Source organism: Salvia hispanica, chromosome 5 (assembly GCF_029641045.1).
Source record: "Salvia hispanica isolate PSC_SH4W2 chromosome 5, Shi_PSC_v1, whole genome shotgun sequence".
Taxonomy (NCBI): Eukaryota; Viridiplantae; Streptophyta; class Magnoliopsida; order Lamiales; family Lamiaceae; genus Salvia; species Salvia hispanica.
This window is the reverse complement of record NC_142696.1, coordinates 17,679,856-17,702,233: the sequence shown is the minus strand read 5'-3', so window position 1 is coordinate 17,702,233 and position 22,378 is coordinate 17,679,856. Positions and strand designations below refer to the sequence as shown.

At 44.5% G+C, this 22,378-nt stretch overlaps 3 protein-coding genes across 3 annotated transcripts; 2 read left to right on the top strand and 1 right to left on the bottom strand.

Annotated features, from left to right (window-relative positions):
- Positions 1–104: 104 nt before the first annotated feature.
- Positions 105–548, top strand: LOC148926382 (protein FAR1-RELATED SEQUENCE 5-like). The gene has a single exon (XM_089059111.1). The coding sequence runs from the start codon at positions 105–107 to the stop codon at positions 546–548; it is 444 nt and encodes a 147-aa protein (XP_088915237.1).
- LOC125189757 (protein FAR1-RELATED SEQUENCE 5-like) lies at positions 549–1,535 on the top strand. The gene has a single exon (XM_048086995.2). The coding sequence runs from the start codon at positions 549–551 to the stop codon at positions 1,533–1,535; it is 987 nt and encodes a 328-aa protein (XP_047942952.2).
- A 7,869-nt stretch (positions 1,536–9,404) lies between these two features.
- Positions 9,405–10,043, bottom strand: LOC148926381 (uncharacterized). The gene has a single exon (XM_089059110.1). It carries the CDS (start codon positions 10,041–10,043, stop codon positions 9,405–9,407), a length of 639 nt encoding a protein of 212 aa, XP_088915236.1.
- Between the last annotated feature and the right edge of the window lie 12,335 nt (positions 10,044–22,378).

Sequence of the window (22,378 nt, the reverse complement as noted above, 5' to 3'; positions counted from 1 at the left end):
ATTATTACCTGCAGTACTATTTCTGTTATTATGCATTATATGTGTCGAAGTATGAATTATGTTTGCCTTTGCTACGCATGTATTGTATGATCTTCGCGCCATTCATGGGAAAGGACAATCATGGTCGACCAGTAACTTTCGCTGCTGGTTTGGTAAGCAGCGAGAAGACAGGCGTTTTTGCATGGCTGTTTAGAAATTTTTTCCAGTGCATGGGGGTTGCTCCGAAGATGATCGTTACAGATCAAGATTTGGGCATGAGGTCGGCTATTGAAGAGATTCTTGTCGGGACACGTCACAAATGGTGTATGTGGCATATCATGCATAAGTTGGCCAATAAAGTTCCTGGTCGGTTGTTGCGAGACGAAGATTTCAAGAAAGAGTTCAATGCCTGCGTTTGGTCGGATCTGCTTGAACCCGACGAGTTCAAAGAAGAGTGGAACGGAGTACTTGAACGTTACGACCTGGAAGACCATGGTTGGTTGAAGACATTGTACGACTACAGACAATTATGGATACCTGCATACTTCAGAGATTTCCCACTTGGGTAGATGATTAGGACCACCTCGATATCTGAGTCGGAGAACAGCTTCTACAAAAACTTTTTGAAGCCACGCAACAATATTGCCGAATTCTACTTGAATTTCAACCAAGCTTTGGAATTTCAGTGGGATAGTAGAACAAAGTTGGACTACCAAGACGCTAATGCCTTGCCTATATTGGCCACTACCTTGCCGTTTGAGAAACATGCTTCAACGATGTACACAGATAGTATGTTCAAGAAAATACAAGAGGAAATTGTTGAGGGTAATGACAAATGCCGCGTGTTGGGGTTCTCCTCTGAAGACCTGGTCGACACCTACAAACTTGGGGACAGCCTTCGCAATTCTTACTTTGTTAGACATGATAAGAGTGACGCGTCATACTCTTGCGATTGCAAACTTTTCGGTAGGCAGGGATATCTGTGCAGTCATATCTTCTTTTTGTTCAGGAACAATGAAGTGAAAAAGATTCCGGATCAATACTGCGCAAGTAGATGGATGAAGACTCCGTTAGCCAAGGCTGTCCATGGTCAGTTTGATGACACTCTACCTACCAAGTCCATCGTTGATGAAAAGCAAAACGTTTCAAAGCAAGGGATCTCACTATTCTATGGTTTTCTTCGTCGATTTGAGACGGACATTGATGTGCTTCGTGCATTCGTAGGTGGACTGGAGGAACTTGGTAATTCACTTCAAGCGGGAACTCCTACAACATCCGCCTCTGAGAAGAGGCGAATGATTGAACAGTTTTATGGAATGGAAAGGCTGGAAGTCGTTGAGGTCCATCCTCCGGATGTTGTAAAGACAAAGGGCCACGCGAGCAGTTCCGCAAGCCGTCTGATTTCCAAGAGAGAAAAAGCTATCAAGGACGCTACTAGGCCCCTTAGACGGTGTAAGGCATGCGATGAGTTGGGCCATCACGACTCCAAAAATTGTCCAATGCTTAAACAGCTGGAAAAAGAGAAGGAGCAGCATAAGGGAAAGAGGAAATGTTGATGAATTTTGTATCTCACGACTCTAGGAATTGTTTTTTTTTTTTTTTTTTTTTTCCGGTTTGTGCTTATTACTGAACTGGACCACTTTCCACTGCCCACAATTTTTGGGTAATCAATTTTCATTTGAATACATTTGTCGTGCATTACTACTACATTATATGTCCATTATTTGTCATAATCATGCATTATTACAATGTCACAATTTCTGAGAAGTAGAATAATATTGTTTAAAGTTCCTTTTCTGACTGCGCATTATTATTCGAGTAAAGTCCATTATCAAATATATTAATTACATTATGTGTACAATATTGTAAAATTAGGTTATCTTCTTCTACATTATATCTGTAACAGCCCGCCCTCCTAGGGTACAATAAATGCGGCGGACTGCTACCCAACCGGCTCCAAAGACGTAAATATAGGCCAGGGTTACATTTAAAGAGAAATATCAGAGTAATTAATAGTAAAGACTTGACCTAGAAATTTTAAAGAGAGAATAGGAGGATATCATAAATGGTTCAAAAGTCTTAAATGTACGACATGGTATCCCAGACAAAATCACAAGATAAATACTAAGGCCTCAAAACGAAAAGAAGAGTGCCATTCAATCGAACCAAAATCAGAGTATTGAAAACTTAGCGGAAAACGACCAAGAGAAAAGCATAGCTATGTATGGTGACACAACTACACTTAGAGTTCAACACATCCATATTTATTAATTAAGCTGCTCAACACCCGCCACCGCTCGTCATCATTCAACCTGCACATAAGGAAAAACACATGCAGGGCTGAGTATTTTGAAATACTCAGTGAGCTCATTGCCAAAACATTTTATTTAATAAGTTATGCCACCCTTACCAAGTGAACTCGAGTTTTAAGCAGTTAAGAGAAATATCACGAGTATCACAAAATATTTTCCATAGACTGGCCAGTCAAAATAACTCCCCATTTTCTCATCAAATTCCACAATCACATATCACAATCTTTCCATGGTGCGACGAAAGCGTGGCCACGCTTTTCGCCCACGAGACCGGCCGACTAGCTAGGACGGCTCCCGATCCCCTCGTGTACACAGCCTGGTAGGGTTTGCGACCCATACTCAGACCCGAATTCGTATATCATATCCATAGCCCTACAGCCCAATGGAGCGAACTCACAAACTACGCATCAGGCACACAATCTCACAATAAAACAAACATAGGCATGGCATAACAGTTAAACCACCCTTATAGCTCCGATAATTATCTTCGACAAAATAAAAGAGAGTTTTTGAGAGTAAAGCCCACCTCGATTGCTTAGATTTCAAGTAGTTTTGCTTTTCCGCTATCTGGCTTCGCAACCAAGGTTTCACCTTTTAAATTCACATAGGCACATATTCACAAATTAGGTTCAATTAAAATTCTCAACTTATGCATGTCTCGTTACTTCTCTCTTTCCCAACGATTCACCTAAACCTTCATAACTTATAGATTTCAAGTCACACTCGCCATAAATTACTGATTTCAAGTCATGCTTAACATACATATATTTCTTAGCGTCTCAACCCTAGATCTATCATCATATATCATACAAAGTATTTAGCCATCAAGCACATACTACACAACACACACCTCAACACACACACACCACACGCATAATACACACACACGGCACACACACACACCTCACCCTCTCGGCACACACACACACACGCACACACATGTTCCCATATCTCTTCTTATCCCTTTTTTTCTCAATTAATATGCATGAAGGTTCAAGAACACCGATTAAATCGGTTGGAAGAAAAAGAAAAGAAGAGGTAGAAGAAGAACAACATAACTCTCAAACGAAAATACCTTTTTAGAGAAAATCAATCGGTAGAAGCGAAGTATAGGCTTGGTTCTTCAATATCCACGGATTAGACTTCGATTTCTTCTCAAAAGATGAAGGATTTATGGAGTAAAGTGGAAGAAAATTGAGAGAGCATATGGGGGTGAAGTTTTCGAAAATTATGGGGGCTAGGGTTGGGGTTGGTTCTTATTTATAGAGTCCAATGAGATCTTTAGGTAATAAGAATAGAATATTTGGTAAGATCTTTTGCCTTATAAATAAATAGAATAAAATAATAGGGTGAAGTAGAGAAGGAAAATTAACAAAAATAGGAGATGGAAATATCTCCATATTTTCGAAAATATAGGCTAGGTAATTAGCCATGGTTTTGTTTTGGTATATTTTACGGAGTAGAATAAAATATCACGGAGCAAAAATAAAAATGAGAATTTCCTCTTGGAAGCAAGAAATAGGCGTGTTCTATGCCTATTAAATAAGGTATGGATTTTGACTATCAATTAAAATAAGGTATGGTAAGGTTCTCTTGAAATATGGAAAGATTTGGTAGAATAATTGAATTCTAGGTATGGAAGGAAATTAAGTAAGGGATCAAATAAAATCAATTAAATACATTCCTTCCCAACTATAGTGATTTTCGAAAATCACTATGAAATAAGGGGGCTCGATTTTTGTGTTTCTAAACAAGGAAATAATTGGCTCTTAGAACTTAATTTAAATAAATATCCCAAGGATTAAATCAAATCCGGAAAAATAGAAATCCTCCACAAAAGGGGCTAGGGTTCGAAATTTTCAAGGATTAGGGTGACAAGTATATATGGAAATTTTCTCTATTATTCTCACTCACCCATAAACAATTAAATTGCCACATAAACAACAAATAGAACATATGCCACATCATCAAATCAATAAGTTTGACTTTTCAAGCTTTCACATAGACTCATCTCACGAAATTAAAGCATTCTCGGTTCCACGTCATCAACAAATAAATTCTAGGGTTCAAAGATTAGGGTTTTAAATTCCGGGGCGTTACATCCTACCACACTTAAAGAAAATTTCGTCCCGAAATTTGGTACCTTTCACGGAAAGAGTTCCGGGTATAGCTCCATCATCTTATCCTCCTGTTCCCACGTGGCTTCCTCGGGTCCGTGGTTTCTCCATTGAATCTTCACGAAGGCGGTAGTTTTATTTCTCAAGGTTTGAACCTTTCGATCTAAGACTATCTGGGGTTGCTCCTCGTAGCTCAGATCCGGGCTTACAGCAATATCCTCATTACGAATCACATGCTTCGGATCGAACACGTATTTCCGCAGCTGCGATACATGAAACACGTTGTGCACACTCCCAAGGCTGGGCGGCAGCGGTAAACGATAAGCTACGGGTCCTACTCCTTCTAGAATCTCATACGGCCCGATAAAACGCGGCTTCAGTTTGCCCTTGACTCCGAAACGCGTTATCCCTTTCGACGGGGATACTTTGAGAAAAACTTTATCGCTAGTGTGGAACTGCAAATCCGTCCGTCGGACGTCGGCGTACGACTTCTGTCTGTCCTGAGCTTCCTTCATTCGCGTGCGGATTTGTCGAACGATTCCGACCATCTCTTCGACTGCATCGAGTCCAAGCGCTCTTCGTTCGCCAACCTCGTCCCAATAAAGCGGTGATCTACACTTCCTCCCGTAAAGTGCTTCGTATGGCGCCATGCCGATCGTTGCTTGAAAACTGTTGTTGTAGGCGAACTCGATCAGTGGGAGTGTGGTCTCCCAACTTCCGCCTCGGTCGAGCACCACGGCTCTTAACATATCCTCGAGAGTTAGTATCGTCCTCTCGGATTGTCCATCGGATTGGGGGTGGAAAGCGGTGCTAAAGTTTAAACGCGTTCCAAGCTCGCGTTGTAAACTAATCAAGAACTTTGAGGTAAACTTCGGGTCACGATCAGACGTAATCGTCACTGGAACTCCATGTAGTCACACGATCTCTCGAATGTAGATCCGAGCCAGCTTATCCGATCCGTGGGTCACGGGGATTGGTATGAAGTGCGCGCTCTTGGTAAGTCGATCGATGATCACCCAGATCGCGGTATTCCCTTTGAGGGTTTTTGGCAACGCCGTCACGAAGTCCATAGCGATGTGCTCCCATTTCCACTCGGGTATCTCCAGCGGTTGTAACTTCCCGTACGGTCGTTGGTGCAGGGCTTTCACCTGTTGACAGGCTAAGCAGCGCTCCACGAATGCGGCGACGTCTCGCTTCATGCCGCTCCACCAAAAGGACTTCTTCAGATCCTGATACATCTTCGTGCTCCCGGGATGAGCAGTGTATGGGGTTTCGTGCGCTTCGCTTAAGATCTCGTTCCTAAGACTCTCGTCGTTCGGCACACACAGTCTCCCTTCGAAGGTAAGAGCGTTATCGGAAGCCTCACTAAAACTTCCGGACTCACCGGTTCTCACTTCGACTCGAATCTCCTCCCGTCTTTCATCTAGCCGTTGAGCTGCAACGATCCTCGTTCGTAGATCAGGTTCCACTATCAACGCGGTAATCCGGCCTTCCACGGTTTCGGGAGTTCTAACTACCTCTATCTGCAACTTACTCAACTCTCGCGCTAGGCTCTCCTCGACTGCCAGAAAGGCGGCGAGTTGCGATTGGTTTCTACGGCTTAGTGCGTCTGCTACTACGTTTGCCTTGCCGGGGTGGTAGTTGATACCACAATCGTAGTCTTTCACTAGCTCGAGCCACCTCCGTTGTCGCATGTTCAGGTCCTTCTGCTCGAAGAAGTACTTCAAACTCTTGTGGTCCGTAAAGATTTCACACCTAACTCCGTAGAGATGGTGCCTCCAAATCTTTAGGGCATGTACTACGGCGGCTAACTCTAGATCGTGGGTAGGGTAGTTTAACTCGTGCGATTTCAACTGTCGCGACGCGTAAGCGATTACCTTGTTGTTCTGCATCAACACGCATCCTAATCCGACCTTCGAAGCGTCGGTATAAACTACATAGTCGACTCCAAGCTCTGGCACGGCTAACACTGGTGCGGTGGTCAGTTTTTCCTTCAACAGCTGGAAACTCGCTTCACACTGCGGCGTCCAGCTCACCTTGATTCCTTTCTTTAGTTGCTGGGTCATGGGCCTCGCTATCTTAGAGAATCCTTCTATGAACCTTCGGTAGTATCCTGCCAAACCCAGGAAACTCCGAATCTCGTTCTGCGTCGATGGCGACTTCCATTGCTGCACCACCTCAACTTTGGCGGGGTCCACTCGGATTCCTTCTGCTGACACGATGTGCCCTAAGAAGTTGACCTCCTTCAGCCAGAATTCACACTTGCTGAATTTGGCGTACAACTTCTCCTTCCTCAACGTCTCCAGCGCGATCCGTAGGTGCTCCGCGTGCTCCTCCTCGTTCTTCGAGTAGACTAGGATATCATCTATGAACACTAAGACGAACGTATCTAGGTACGGGTGGAAAACGCGGTTCATTAAGTCCATGAACACGGCTGGGGCGTTGGTTAGACCGAACGGCATCACAACGAACTCATAATGGCCATATCTGGTACGGAAAGCGGTTTTAGGGATATCCTCTTTTCGCACTTTCAGCTGGTGGTATCCGGACTTCAGATCCATCTTAGAGAACACTCCGGCTCCTCGGAGTTGATCGAACAGGTCATCTATCCTCGGCAACGGGTACTTATTCTTGAGGGTCAACTTGTTCAACTCTCTATAGTCGATACACATTCTCATTGACCCATCTTTCTTCTTAACGAAGAGCACCGGTGCGCCCCATGGCGAAACACTGGGCCTAACGAAACCTAAGTCCATGAGCTCTTGCAGCTGAATCTTTAACTCCCCCAACTCCTTGGGTGCCATGCGGTACGGCGCCTTTGATATGGGTGCGGCTCCAGGTTCGAGATCGATCGCAAACTCTAACTGCCTATCGGGCGGCGGTCCAGGTAATTCCTCGGGAAAGACATCGGGAAAATCTCGTACGACAGCAACGTCTTCAAGCCTCGCTTCCTCCTTCTCTTCTCCGTGGAGATAGACAAGATAGGCCGGGCGTCCTTTTCTCAACATTGCGGTGGCTTGTAACGCGGAGACTATAGCTATTCGTCGGTTCATCGAGATTCCGTGGTAAACGATGGGTTTCGCACCCGGAGTTTGCAGGGTTATTAGCCTCTCCTTGCAGCGAATTGTCGCAAAATTCGCAGTCAACCAATCCATTCCTAGGATTACGTCAACGTCTTTCATCGCCATAACTTGCAGGTCGCGAGCCACTAACCTACGTTCTCCTAGTACGATTTCTATGTTCAAGCAAAAACGAGAGATCTCTATCATTCCTCCTACTGGTGAGGACACCATCATCTTATGTTCGGATTTCCTAGTAGGCAAGCTTAGGGTTTGAACACACAACTCGGATATGAAAGAATGAGATGCGCCTGTATCGAACAAAACAACGACGGGGGTATCAAGGATTTCGCCTATACCTGCTAGATTTCCATTTTCGGGCTTTCCTTGCTCGACCTTGGGCTGCTTCTGCTCTATTGCGTACGCTCTAGCCGGGGCAGGGAGTCTTGGGCGGTCGAGCTGCTGCAGCCGCAGGGGCTGGTTCCGGTTCACTCCCGGGCCGGTAGGTGGCGTTCTCTGCTGCTGACGGAAACCCTGGTGGTTCTGTCTCGATCCATTTCCCTTGCTCGGACATTCCCTCGAGAAATGACTGCTTCCTCCACAGTTGAAACACCGAGTCGGGTTCGGTCCTCTACACTCCCCGAAATGGTACCTTGTGCAAACACTGCACTTGGGGTGGTCTGGCACGGGGGTCACTCCATGGGTTGAACGAAGACTGTCCTCCTTCGTACGGTGGCCTGTTCTGAGTGGGGCGGTATCGCTTGTTGTCGTAGGGAACCCTACTCCCCTCCCATCTCCTCTTATCATGGTTGTGTCGCGGCGGGGGCAGTGTCGTCACGGTGTTCCCTACGCTCTTCTCTTTTGGCATTGCTGCCTCTACATCCAAAGCGAGGGCTAACGCCTCGGCATACGTAAGGGTTCCACGAACTGCCAAAGCCATCCTAATCTCGTGCCTAAGACCCTCACGAAACTTATCGGCCAATTTCTCGTCAGTATTGGTCTGTTCCGGCACGTAGCGGGTCATGTCACAAAGGGCACGGTCATACTCGGTTACTGACAGACGTCCTTGGGTGAGATTGTGGAACTCGGCGGCTTTCGCCTTTCGGTAACTCTTGGGTACGTACTTGTCGTAGATCTCAGTCTTGAACTCTTCCCACGTCATCTCGTCTATACGATCCTGGGACATGGTCTTCAACTTGGTGTCCCACCAAAAGTCGACAGATCCGGTCAGCTGATGCGTTACGCAGATCATCTTCTCCGCATCGTTACACACTAAGGTCCTAAAGATGCGTTCCAAGGCATGTATCCAAGTTTCAGCTCGGGCAGGGTCACCCATCCCATCGAAGGTAGGAGGCTTCTGGTCAAGGAATAGCTTCACAACTTCCCTGTCCACTTGCGGGGGTGGTGGTGGTGACGGCGGTCTTGGTTGCGTCACACTTTCCTCTACCGAAACCTGGGAGGTACGTTCCTCATTCCTCACGTTACGTCTTGGCGGCATCCTGATTTTCACACTCGAATTGTTAGCGCACATTTTTTTTTAAGGTAGCGATAGGGTACTTTGAGACAAAGATGTGTATATGCAAAGATTTTCATTTGGACTCATTTTCAAGTAGGGTCTAAAGAAAGACCATATAATACACAAGTGTGCAAGAGAGAACATAATAAGGTTGCACCATAAGGTGGAAAACACTCGGAAGATAATAGAGAGTAAGTATATTCATGCAATAAGGATAAAAGAGCGAAGACGACTTCATCGCCATGTAATAGAAAGAAAGGTACGAATTCCCCATAAAATTTCAAAAATGATCCCAAAAGGTCTTGGTACAATGAATAAGAGAAGAAGTGCAAGGAAATTGTGAAAACAACAACGGAATTAAAGGTTCTAGAATTTCAAAAATAAACATGGGGAAAGGGAAAACAAAATCGCTATTTGAGCACTAGCCACTTCTGTTCTCGTCCTCCTCGGGTTCTTCCGACTCTCCAACACTCTCGGCGCTCGAACGCTCTCCTCTCTCGAACCGTCCCATCCCCTCGTCTTCCTTCTCGTCACTAAGGGGCGAAGGAATCGAGGTAAGCATCTCCTCGGCCTCTCGTATGATCCTTCGAGGTGCCGAAACGCGCATCCTAAGGGTTCTTCTACGGGGTACGCGAGCAACGTGCGGTTCCTCATCATCGCGATACTTCATTCGGCGTGCTGCGCCTGGCGAGTACTTTTGCGTTGGCGGATGGAGCGGAGGTCCGTCAACTGCGGTCGACATGGCCGGAAGCAAAACTCCCATAAGGCCGACGAAGTCTCCTCGAGCCGTATACTTGGGCGGACTAAACCAGACGTAGGATACTGAGGCCTGAGCGGTCCACTCGCTCCAAGGGGAAGGTAGTATGTGGATAAGTCGCATGATTCCCTCATGATGGGTAGTCCCGTACGCGTAGGCGTCCAGCCAATGACCATAAAAGTCGGTGACGAAGTTCAGAAGGAACTGCTCTCCGTCCCACTCCATCTCTCTAAAGCGCTCCACGGGGAAGTTCCTATTCTTGGCATAACGGTTGCGCATAAGGGCGTGATAGGGTTGGACCATCTACAAAAGGGAAAAAGGAACAAGTCAGCACCATCACCAAAGTGGAAAAGAATAGATAGTGCGTGATCTCAAGTGGTGCTGCGAAAGTGGATAAGAGTCAAAAGATGGTAGTTCAAAACGTCGCATCCAAGGTTCTCGTCTCTAGATAACTAATCGTGCGTTTTCTGTTCACGTTTCGCCGAGTCTCCATGTACACAAACGGCCTTAAGCTAGTTCTTTCGCGTTTCTAGAGTTGGTTCACGAGCTGTGATCGTTTTGCTAAAGCATACTAGGTTCGAAAGTCCAAGTCTAGGCATTGCAACAGGCCAACGTAGTCCCAAACAATCACATTCGCATTTCAAGTTCTCATACAACATTCATCAAACATTCAAGAAGCATCGCTTCGCATTCATAAAATTCTTAACACATAAGGCATGCTTTTCACAAGTTCTCATATTCAACATATCCTCATTAGGAAAACGTTACTTCTCATTCACAACGTTTCCAAATGCATCAAGTTTCAAACATAAATCACAAAATATTTAGTACCTCTTTCTTCGCGGTTGAATGATACGAGTTGCGGTGTTGAGCTTTTCCACGTTTTAATTTATTAACGACACGACTACAAAGACAACCTAAAGTTCGAAAAGACTCTTGGGTCCAGAGCGGAAAGAACTGAGGCTCTGATACCAACTGTAACAGCCCGCCCTCCTAGGGTACAATAAATGCGGCGGACTTCTACCCAACCGGCTCCAAAGACGTAAATATAGGCCAGGGTTACATTTAAAGAGAAATATCAGAGTAATTAATAGTAAAGACTTGACCTAGAAATTTTAAAGAAAGAATAGGAGGATATCATAAATGGTTCAAAAGTCTTAAATGTACGACATGGTATCCCAGACAAAATCACAAGATAAATACTAAGGCCTCAAAACGAAAAGAAGAGTGCCATTCAATCGAACCAAAATCAGAGTATCGAAAACTTAGCGGAAAACGACCAAGAGAAAAGCATAGCTATGTATGGTGACACAACTACACTTAGAGTTCAACACATCCATATTTATTAATTAAGCTGCTCAACACCCGCCACCGCTCGTCATCATTCAACCTGCACATAAGGAAAAACACATGCAGGGCTGAGTATTTTGAAATACTCAGTGAGCTCATTGCCAAAACATTTTATTTAATAAGTTATGCCACCCTTACCAAGTGAACTCGAGTTTTAAGCAGTTAAGAGAAATATCACGAGTATCACAAAATATTTTCCATAGACTGGCCAGTCAAAATAACTCCCCATTTTCTCATCAAATTCCACAATCACATATCACAATCTTTCCATGGTGCGACGAAAGCGTGGCCACGCTTTTCGCCCACGAGACCGGCCGACTAGCTAGGACGGCTCCCGATCCCCTCGTGTACACAGCCTGGTAGGGTTTGCGGCCCATACTCAGACCCGAATTCGTATATCATATCCATAGCCCTATAGCCCAATGGAGCGAACTCACAAACTACGCATCAGGCACACAATCTCACAATAAAACAAACATAGGCATGGCATAACAGTTAAACCACCCTTATAGCTCCGATAATTATCTTCGACAAAATAAAAGAGAGTTTTTGAGAGTAAAGCCCACCTCGATTGCTTAGATTTCAAGTAGTTTTCCTTTTCCGCTATCTGGCTTCGCAACCAAGGTTTCACCTTTTAAATTCACATAGGCACATATTCACAAATTAGGTTCAATTAAAATTCTCAACTTATGCATGTCTCGTTACTTCTCTCTTTCCCAACGATTCACCTAAACCTTCATAACTTATAGATTTCAAGTCACACTCGCCATAAATTACTGATTTCAAGTCATGCTTAACATACATATATTTCTTAGCGTCTCAACCCTAGATCTATCATCATATATCATACAAAGTATTTAGCCATCAAGCACATACTACACAACACACACCTCAACACACACACACCACACGCATAATACACACACACGGCACACACACACACCTCACCCTCTCGGCACACACACACACACGCACACACATGTTCCCATATCTCTTCTTATCCCTTTTTTTCTCAATTAATATGCATGAAGGTTCAAGAACACCGATTAAATCGGTTGGAAGAAAAAGAAAAGAAGAGGTAGAAGAAGAACAACATAACTCTCAAACGAAAATACCTTTTTAGAGAAAATCAATCGGTAGAAGCGAAGTATAGGCTTGTGAAGAGTTGATTTTCTGCTTGCTGTATCCTATCAATTTCTAATTACACACTTCCTAGATCCAGTAAATCAACTAGATCACAAGGTCTAGAGACTCACAAGACTGGAAGTCTGGTCGTTGGTACGCAAGCAAACCTTCAAAACCCTCAACCACAGATACTAAACTAGCACAGGGAAGTAGGGATCGATCCCACAGAGATGGACTCGTAAAATACATGCGTAGAGAATTGGAAACTATTTTTGGGTTGGCTGCTGCCACGCATATTTTGGGTTGAGGAATTTAACTAAGTGAATTTGGAAATAAAGTATGCTATGCTAACTGCTAGATCTAGGCAAAAAAATGAATTATGTATAAGAACTAAATCAAATCAACTACTAGATCTGGGACTTCTACGAACATCTCTAGACCAAGGAGATTAAAACAAGTGGGGACCAAACTCTGAAAAAGGTAAGTACGGACAGAATCGAATCTGCAGCCTAACTAACTAAAGCATCAACTGAAAATGACTTCATCTTCTTCAACGAACACAAATAAATGCAGAGATCGAGAAAAACAAACTCAGATGTAGATTGGAAACATAATTTTAACGGTAAACGAAACAACGACGGAAATCACACTACTAGACGAAGCAAACCAAGCAGAACAAAATCCCCATAATCTCATGCACAAATTTCACCTCCCCTGTTCAGATCCACACTTCGGATGCTAAATCCACTCCGGATCCAAGCATCCGAACAAAAATCCAACCGAACACAACTTCAATACCACGATTCTCGAATCTCCTAAAATATTCAGCAACAAATTCAAGAGAACATCTCAAATAAACAAACCAAAATAGCAAGCGTCATAATAATCAACACGAAATCCAACTTCATCAAGGCAAATCAAACGTAAACAGAACGGTTAAACTAATCCAGCAACAAAAACAGCAAGCTCGACTTCCAAAAGTGAAGTTCGAGACGGAACAGAGTAGTAAACAGAAATTAAGAGAACAATTGTTTCTTCGCCCTCAAGGGACGGTGGTGCACTGATACGTAATTCACGAAAACGAAAACCTCCCCCAATTCCCCATTTCCCTAGTGTGTGTGAGCTAAGAGCGTGACTGTGTGTGGAGTGTGACGGATCTGCCATTCTTGTTGCGCACTCCTTTATTTATAAGCTTCGAGGTGGGGCCCAGCGAGGTATTGATTGACTTGATTGCCCTCAGCTTTTGGCTTCCTTCCTCTAGCTTTTCCTCGTGATTCCGTTCCTGCTCCTCGCTAGATATCCTCCTCCAGCATCTCCTGGATCTAGCGCTACACACACACCTGGCTTAACAAAACTTGTTAGATCCAGCAGAAATGTGATGTTTTTCACTATATAACCAATGCATGAAATTAGCCTTATCAAACTGCTCACACTTAAACCATACTTGTCCTCAAGTATAAAGACAAGAAGAAAAAAAGAATAAGGCGAATTTCAGGCATGGTTATCCCCTCGACCGACTCTACAGACTCTAGACAAAACTACTACACTTAGACACTAAAACAAAGAATACATAATCACATAAGATGAAAACACATAAACACATATGCATGAACTGGTTTCAACTTTTAGACAACCGTCCCCACAAGATTAAGGTCAATCCAACAGGCTGCACTCCTCCAAATAGGCCCTTTTCTCCCCTCTACCTAGCCAATCTGTCAGCTCGTCAAGATAGCCTTTTACTTCCCCAATTGTTAGATTCACTCGATCACTCATTCCTCACCAGGGATGTTAGGACCGATTCTCTCTTAAGTTATTGCCAAACCACTGAAGCCTCGGGTTATGAGAATTTCCTCCTTCTATCCTCCGTCACTATCCCCCTTTTTTTTCTTTTTTTTTTTTTTTTTCTTTCTGGACTTCGTCCAGCTTATACCTCCTTGATTTCCTGGACTTCGTCCAGCTTATACCTCCTTGATTTTTTTCTCTCTTTTTATTTCCTCCTCTGGACTTCGTCCAGCTTATACCTCCAGATTTTATGATTATATATTTTCTCCTTTCCCCCTTTTTTATTTATATTTTTTTTTTTTTCTTCTCTTTTCCTTCAGCATTCAGTGGCAGACTTTTGACATATGTTAGCTCTAAGTGTTATCACAGGCTTATAACTCACCTCTAGAGTAGGGCTTCACAACTGAGCAAGTAAAGGCATTTACTATCGTTCTCGCTTCATTCAGATTGGTTCGGCTTACTAAAGAATCAGGCTTCTAAGTTGGAATACCTCCTATTTTCAATTGCTCTCCCTAAGGGAATCTGCCGTATTATATCCACTAGTTCATGCGACACACCCCTAGACCTACGACTCCTCAAAGCATAATAACACTGCATTGATTCCTCTCCCCCTCCCACTTCACTCAAGCTTGTCCTCAAGCCATCGTCGTGAAGGGGGGAAAACAGAGAATTCAATGCAGAATTAAACAACAATTCTAAAAAAAAACAACTTCTCACACTTAGACCGAGCAACGGGCTAAGTGGGAGAAGAACAAACCAACAGAAAACACAGAACTTCTCACACTTAGACCAAGGATTGGGCTAAGTGGGAGAAGGTAGCATAAAACACAGCAAAAACATGAAAATAAGACACAGAAAAGAAAAAAAACACAAAAACTAAAATTTACTTGGTCTGGGGAAATTGTTCATTTCTGGGGCTGGCTCCCGCGAGAGCCAGACGGTGGTGGAACACTGGGGCGGTTTGTTTTCACTTTCTTCTTCGCTGGTTGCTCCAGCTCTTCCTTTCCTTCTGCAGCTTGATCGAGTCCTGATTTCCTCATTAGCATTTTTGTCCTTGGTGGAATTGGAACTTTCTCGGGAATAGTCGGGGTGGTCAACTGCTGGAATGGCTTGATCGAGGGACTGCTGTGGATGATCTTCTGTGCCTCGCCACTTGACCCAGGAGTCGACTTCGACTGGGTCAAGGGAAGCGTCTGATGCAGCCATTTCAACATCCGCGTAGATATCTCCACAGCTTCCGCCACTCTTTCACTTTGTTTGGCACATTTCGTGGCCAAATCTGCTACGTTGCTGCTCAGAACTTTTACTTCTTCCCGACTCCCATTGAGTTCCTTCCGTATTCCCCCGAGTTCCTTCATCATCTCCTTTTTCATCAGTTGCATTTCCTTTTTCATGTCCTGCACCTCCTTCCTAAGCTCTTCCACCTCTTCACTTGGCATGGCCTCCTCAGCTTCCTCCGGCTCCGCCTTCGCTTTATCTCCCAGCGAATAGAAGTAAGTCTTGTTGCCTTGAGTTTGCAACAAGCCCTTGTTGAAGAAGTAGTCTACGCTGAAAACCTCTGGGCGGTCGCACATCACGACCTCGGGAGCAAGCTCGGCGATCTTCACCTCAATGTTTCGTTGCAGGTAGGACATCAGCGACCGTACTCCTCCATAATTGTCGGCATTTTGAATTTCAAATTATAACTTCCCTCCTCAACTGCTCCTTCATGCACTCTTCCTCTAATTGATTCCCTTGACCGCGACCTAAAAAAATATGAAGACCCCAGACTCCTGGGTCAAGGTTAAAGTACGAGACATAAATCCCCTTTGAGTTTGGGTCTTCGAAAATATTTTTGGAAATTTTTGAATTTTTATTTTGTTTGGATTTTCTTTGTCTTCTAAAGCAATTAAACTATGTACAATTACCTTTGAATATTCTCGAATCCCCTGGGTCAGCGTGTAAAAACATAAACATTTCTCTTGACCCAGGAGTTTATCGAGAATATTCCTTTGTCTGGCTAAGTGATAACTGAGAGCGCACGTAGTGGTATTTCCTCCACTACGCATAGCTCAGAATTATCCCTATAGACTTTCAATCGATGGCCATTAACAAGAAAAGGGACCGAGTTAGGAGCACTTCCCTGGATTTCCACTGCTCCGTGTGCGCGGAGGCCAATGATGGTATATGGACCTACCCACTTTGACTTCAACTTCCCTGGCATTAGCTTGAGTCTGGACTGAAATAGAAGTACTTTCTGCCCCACCTGAAGTTCCTTGACCCGGAGGTTCTTGTCGTGCCAGAGCTTCGTTCTTTCCTTGTACCACATTGCTGAATCGAATGCCTCTAGCCGTAGTTCCTCCAGCTCCTGTAATTGCAGCTTCCTTTCTTCTTCACATGCCACAGACTTCATATTCATTTCCTTAATGGCCCAGTATGCCTTGTGCTCCACTTCCACGGGTAAGTGACACATTTTCCCAAACACCAACCTATAAGGTGACATCCCGATTGGTGTCTTGTAAGCAGTTCTATACGCCCACAAAGCATCGTCAAGGCGTTTACTCCAATCCTTCCTTGTGGTGTTAACTGATTTTTCCAAAATACTCTTTATCTCCCTATTAGAGACTTCAGCTTGCCCATTCGATTGGGGGTGATATGGTGTAGACAATCTATGATGCACGCCGTATTTCCTCATGAGCGCTTCTATAGTGCGGTTGCAGAAGTGTGTTCCTTGATCTGAGATAATCGCTCTAGGAACTCCATATCTGTTGAAAATGTTTGACTTCAGAAACTTGGCCACCTCTTTAGACTCACAAGTGGGCGTAGCCTTCGCCTCTATCCATTTGGAAACGTAGTCTACAGCGACCAATATGTAAGCATTTCCGTACGACGACGGAAATGGGCCCATAAAATCCATCCCCCAAACATCGAAAATTTCGCAGATCACTATGGGCACTTGGGGCATCTCATCTCGTCTCGAGATTCCCCCTGTCTGTTGACACCTTTCGCAGCATTGACAGTATTCAAAGGCATCCTTGTTCAATGTAGGCCAGTAGAATCCACTGTCTAGAACTTTCCTTGCGGTTCTCCTTGGTCCGAAATGCCCTCCACACGCCAAGGAGTGACAATGATGGAGTACATCTCTTTGTTCCCATTCAGGAATGCAACGTCGAATTATCTGATCTGCACACATCTTCCAAAGATAAGGATCATCCCAGAAGTAATATTTGGCTTCGCTTTTAAGCTTCATCTTCTGGGCCCGGGAGGCTTCCTCTGAACTTGGCACCTCTCCCGTGACCAAGTAATTTGCCAGGTCTGCGTACCATGGTTCTGCGTTACGTACGCGCTTTCCTCGATCAGATTCTCCTGGACCGGTTAAAACTAAGACAGATTCCCAGCTTATCGGTCTAGGTGGTTCGTCCATATAGTACAAATGCTCTTCGGGAAAAACATCGGGAATAGCCTCGTCCGTATCTCCTTGATGAATTCTACTCAAGTGGTCAGCCACTCGATTCTCTGTTCCTCTTTTGTCTCTTACTTCCCAATCAAACTCCTGTAGAAGTAGGACCCATCGAATTAGCCTTGGCTTTGATTCTTTCTTAGCTAGCAAGTACTTTATTGCTGCATGATCAGTGAAAACAATAACCTTTGACCCAAGAAGATAAGGGCGGAATTTTTCGAACGAGTAGACGACAGCCAACATTTCCTTCTCCGTAGTATCGTAATTCTTCTGAGCTTGATTTAGTGTCTTGGACGCATAGAAAATTACGTAGTTTTTCCCATCTATCTTCTGCCCTAGGACGGCTCCCACAGCGAAATCGCTCGCGTCGCACATTATCTCAAAAGGGTGATTCCAGTCCGGTGCCCTGATAATTGGTGCGGACACTAGTCTCTCCTTGAGCAATTGAAATGCCCTCTTGCATCCCTCATCAAACTCGAACTCCACATCGTTGTGCAGCAAATGAGTGAGTGGTTGCGCAATTTTTGCAAAGTCCTTGATAAACCTTCGATAAAACCCTGCGTGACCGAGGAATCCTCTAACTTCCTTTTGATTTGTAGGGTAAGGTAGCTTTGCAATCACTTCCACCTTTGCCTTGTCCACTTGTATTCCTCTTTCAGAGACCACATGACCTAAAACAATCCCCTCAGTTACCATGAAGTGACATTTTTCAAAATTCAGAACTAGATGTTTCTCTTGACATCTTTGCAGCACTAGGTCAAGGCTGGCTAAACAAGTGTCAAATGAGCCTCCATATACAGTGAAATCATCCATGAATATCTCGATGCACACCTCTAGTAGATCCGAAAAAATACTCATCATACAACGTTGGAATGTCCCTGGTGCATTACATAGACCAAATGGCATCCTTCGGTAGGCATAAGTTCCAAAAGGGCATGTAAATGTGGTCTTTTCCTGGTCCTCTGGGTTCACGAAAATCTGGAAATAACCGCTATATCCGTCGAGGAAACAGAAATACTGTTTGCCAGCCAGCCTCTCTAGCATCTGGTCAATGAATGGTAAAGGAAAATGATCCTTTTTGGTGGCTTCATTTAGTTTCCTATAGTCGATGCACATCCTCCATCCAGTGACCAGTCGAGTAGGCACCAACTCGTTCTTGTCATTCTTCACCACTTGTATTCCAGATTTCTTCGGTACCATGTGAACCGGACTGACCCACTCGCTATCTGGAATAGAGTATATGATTCCAAGGGACAGTAGTTTCAGAACTTCCTTGAGCACTTCCTCCCTCATGTTTGGATTCAGTTTCCTTTGTGGATCACGCCGAGCCTTTGCCCCTTCCTCTAGTCTGATGTGGTGCATGCAAAGATCAGGGCTAATACCAACTAGGTCAGAAAGTGTCCACCCTATGGCCTTCTTGTTTCTCCTTATTACTTCCAGCAGCGCACTCTCTTGTTCTTCAGTCAAGCGGCTGTTGATTATCACTGGACAAGTTTCTCCTTCCTCCAAGTATGCATATTTTAAATTTTCAGGCAGAGCTTTCAACTCCTTCTTCAGTGTGATGGCTTCCTGAGGTAAAGGGTTCTCCGCCTTACTTCTTGTCGCCATTTCCTCTAGATTCGCTCCCTCGTCTAGGCTCTTCTCCTGAGCAGACCTGGCTGATTGGAATGATAGTGGCTGGTGGCAGAATGCCATGATCGCTTCATTGATCTGATCATCTGTCAAGTCCCGTGTGAAAAGAGTTTCACACCATCCTGTCACCTCCTTTTCTACAGTCTGGCTCAGCTCCGAATTGTCAAACTGTTCCTGCATTAGTTCAGTCTCAAGATATTCTTGGACTAGGGGGTTAATTACATCTACAACATGCAAGTTTTCAACATCAAGCGGTTTTTTCATAGCTTCTTCAATGTTGAAGGTGTATTTCTCCCCATGATAGTCCAAGCATATGGTTCCATCAAACACATCAATAACAGTCTTCGCGGTGCGAAGAAAAGGTCTCCCCAGTAACACCCCACTAGACTCAGTAGATTCATTTCCCCTCATTTTTATCACATGAAAATCAGCTGGGTATAGGAAATCATGCACTCTGACTATGACATTTTCCAATACTCCCTCAGGCGATATGCATGTTCTATCGGCCAACTGAATCACTACTTTAGTATCGACCAAACTGACTCCCACCAATTTTTTATATATTGACAGCGGTAGGACATTTATCGAAGCACCTAGATCACACATGGCATGCTCAATTTTAATATCACCTATAGAAATAGGAAGAGTGAACATACCTGGATCTGTACACTTTGACGGCATCCTCCTCTTTTGTATCACGGCGGATACATTTTCTCCTATAACAATCTTCCCATCAGGTTTGGTTTTTCCTGCTATGAATTCCTTGATGAACTTGCTGAAGGTGGGTATTTTCAGAGCCTGCAAAAAGGGTAGGTTAATCTCCAGCTTACTAAATATTTCCACAAGGTCCTCAGTATCATCTTTCTTTTTCTTGGCTTCTCCTCGATATGGGAATGGTTTGGGTCGCTTTACTGCATTCGTGGAACTCCCTGCTGGGGCTGCACCTGTCTCCCTGCTTCCCTCTTTAAGTTCCAACTCAGGTTCTGGATCAAGGAAAAATGGGTCACTTAGTCGAGGCATAGATCCCCTTAAATCTCCCTCCTGGAGGTCATCCTGTATAGGAATTTCTCTGAGTCCAGGATCATCTCCTCGAGACTTCTGATTCCCCTTTTCTCCGTTCATCTGTGAGGGTGTCTCCTCGTTTATCACTTGCTTCGGTCCTTCATAGCCTTTCCCCGATCTCAAGGTAATTTGACTAATATTTGCTCGGTCTGGTGGTTTGACAGTGGCAGGCAATTTCCCTTCATTTCCCCGCATTTCGTTCAGCGACGTGGCCAACTGGGACATCTGCTTTGCCAACATGTCCATGGCAGACTTCTGCTCCTGCTGGGCATCTTGAATTTTGTGCACCACGTCATTGTTAGCCTGCATGTTATTCTGCATGTGTTGTTGGAAATTTACCAGGTCATGCACCATGTCATCAAGATTCCGCTGTGGTCGGAAACCTTGAATTGAACTGGGATTAAATCCTTGATTTTGATTGGTTCCAACCACCTGGTTCTGGCGAAAATTTCCCTGACCTCCTTGATTATTGTTGTACTGGGTTGCTGGACCTGGGTGACTCTGTTGGAAATTTTGATTGTTTCCTGAATTGTTCCTCTGATGCGGTGGCACATAAGAATTCCCTTGGTTGCTCTGGTTCCTGTTGTTCCAGTTATGCTGATCCCCTTGGTTACGGAAATTCCAGTTGTTCAGCCCCTCTTGCTGCTTCCCTGCCCAGTTAGAATTATGCTGTGGTCCTTCCTGATTCCGGCTGGGCCATGTCTGCTGGTTCTCCGCTGGACCTGGGTGTTGTGACTGTGGTTGTTGGTTCCCTTCAGCCCATCTGAAACAAGGATTGTCCCTCCATGGTGCCTCCTTAATCTTCCACTGGTTCCAGTTGGTATTTTGATTACTTTGATTCCAATTCCCCATTGCATTCACTTGAGCTTGGAAATCTCCATCGAGTGAGGGATTATTGTAAAATTGAAGCTGATGTTCCTCTTGACCTGGGTTTTTTTCCTTATCAGTCGACCCAGGGGTATTTTTCTTTTCAATGGCATTTAGCAGTGCCTTCTCCAGTCGATCTATTCTGTCTCTAACCTCTTCTCCTTCTCGTTCCTTAACTGTGTTCGCGGAGCTTCTCCTCATGATAGCACGCGGGCAGTCATACGCCTTCTTCGCGTCGATTAATCTTCCCAGAATCTCGCGTGCCTCGCTTGCCTTATTCTTGGTGAAATTCCCCCCGCTCGAGGAATTCATTAAGTCCTTGGACTCAGGATTTGCCCCTTCGTAGAATAGATAAAATGTTTCAGCCTCCGTCATCCTGTGATTTGGGCAAGCGTCAAGCAGGCCTTTAAACCGAGACCAATATTGGCTTAAAGATTCATCGTAGTCCTGCTTACACTCTTGAATTTTTTTTTTCAAAGCGTTTGTCTTATTGGACGGAAAGAAATAGTCCAGGAACTCCAATTTGAAATCCCTCCATGTGGTGATCGAGTCAGGTGGAAGCCTCAGCAACCAAGTGTTTGCCTCTCCTTTCAATGCAAATGGAATCGCTCGCAGGCGATAGTCCTCCTCGGTAGTTTCGTTAGGCCTTTTCTGGATGCTACATAGCTTACTAAACTCGTTCAAAAACTCATAAGGACACTCATTCCTCCGTCCAGAGAATGTAGGTAAAACGCCCAGCACATTCGTCTTGATCTCAATAGACCGCTGACGTTGATTTGACACTATGGCATGAGCTGGCTCTCCGTCGAGATGTGCAGTTAGCGAACCAATCTCTGGGTCTAGGTCCACTAAGTTTGCCATTACAGACTCCTCTTCCTCCCTTTCCGAATGCTCAGTTTCTGACGACGACCGTGAATCCTCTTTCCCCGATGAATTCCACTCTTCTTCACTCCCTGATTCAAACGGAAATGGATCTACAGTTGACAACCCCGATCTGGTAGTTATGGCGGATGTTGATTCCTTAACTTGCCACTTCAACTGCACGTTCCTTGACCAAGATGGGTTGCTCCAGATTCCTGACCTTGAGCCCTTGCTCATAAACTGCCAAAAGCGAAATTCAAAAGATTAAAACTATTTACACCAAATCTCTAAACACATAAACAAACTACGCCATCCATCCCCGGCAACGGCGCCATTTGAAGAGTTGATTTTCTGCTTGCTGTATCCTATCAATTTCTAATTACACACTTCCTAGATCCAGTAAATCAACTAGATCACAAGGTCTAGAGACTCACAAGACTGGAAGTCTGGTCGTTGGTACGCAAGCAAACCTTCAAAACCCTCAACCACAGATACTAAACTAGCACAGGGAAGTAGGGAT

Bases quoted from the DNA above. Each gene is read 5' to 3' on its own strand.
- LOC148926381 (XM_089059110.1), bottom strand. From the start codon at position 10,043: ATGGTCCAACCCTATCACGCCCTTATGCGCAACCGTTATGCCAAGAAT.
- LOC125189757 (XM_048086995.2), top strand. From the start codon at position 549: ATGATTAGGACCACCTCGATATCTGAGTCGGAGAACAGCTTCTACAAA.
- LOC148926382 (XM_089059111.1), top strand. From the start codon at position 105: ATGGGAAAGGACAATCATGGTCGACCAGTAACTTTCGCTGCTGGTTTG.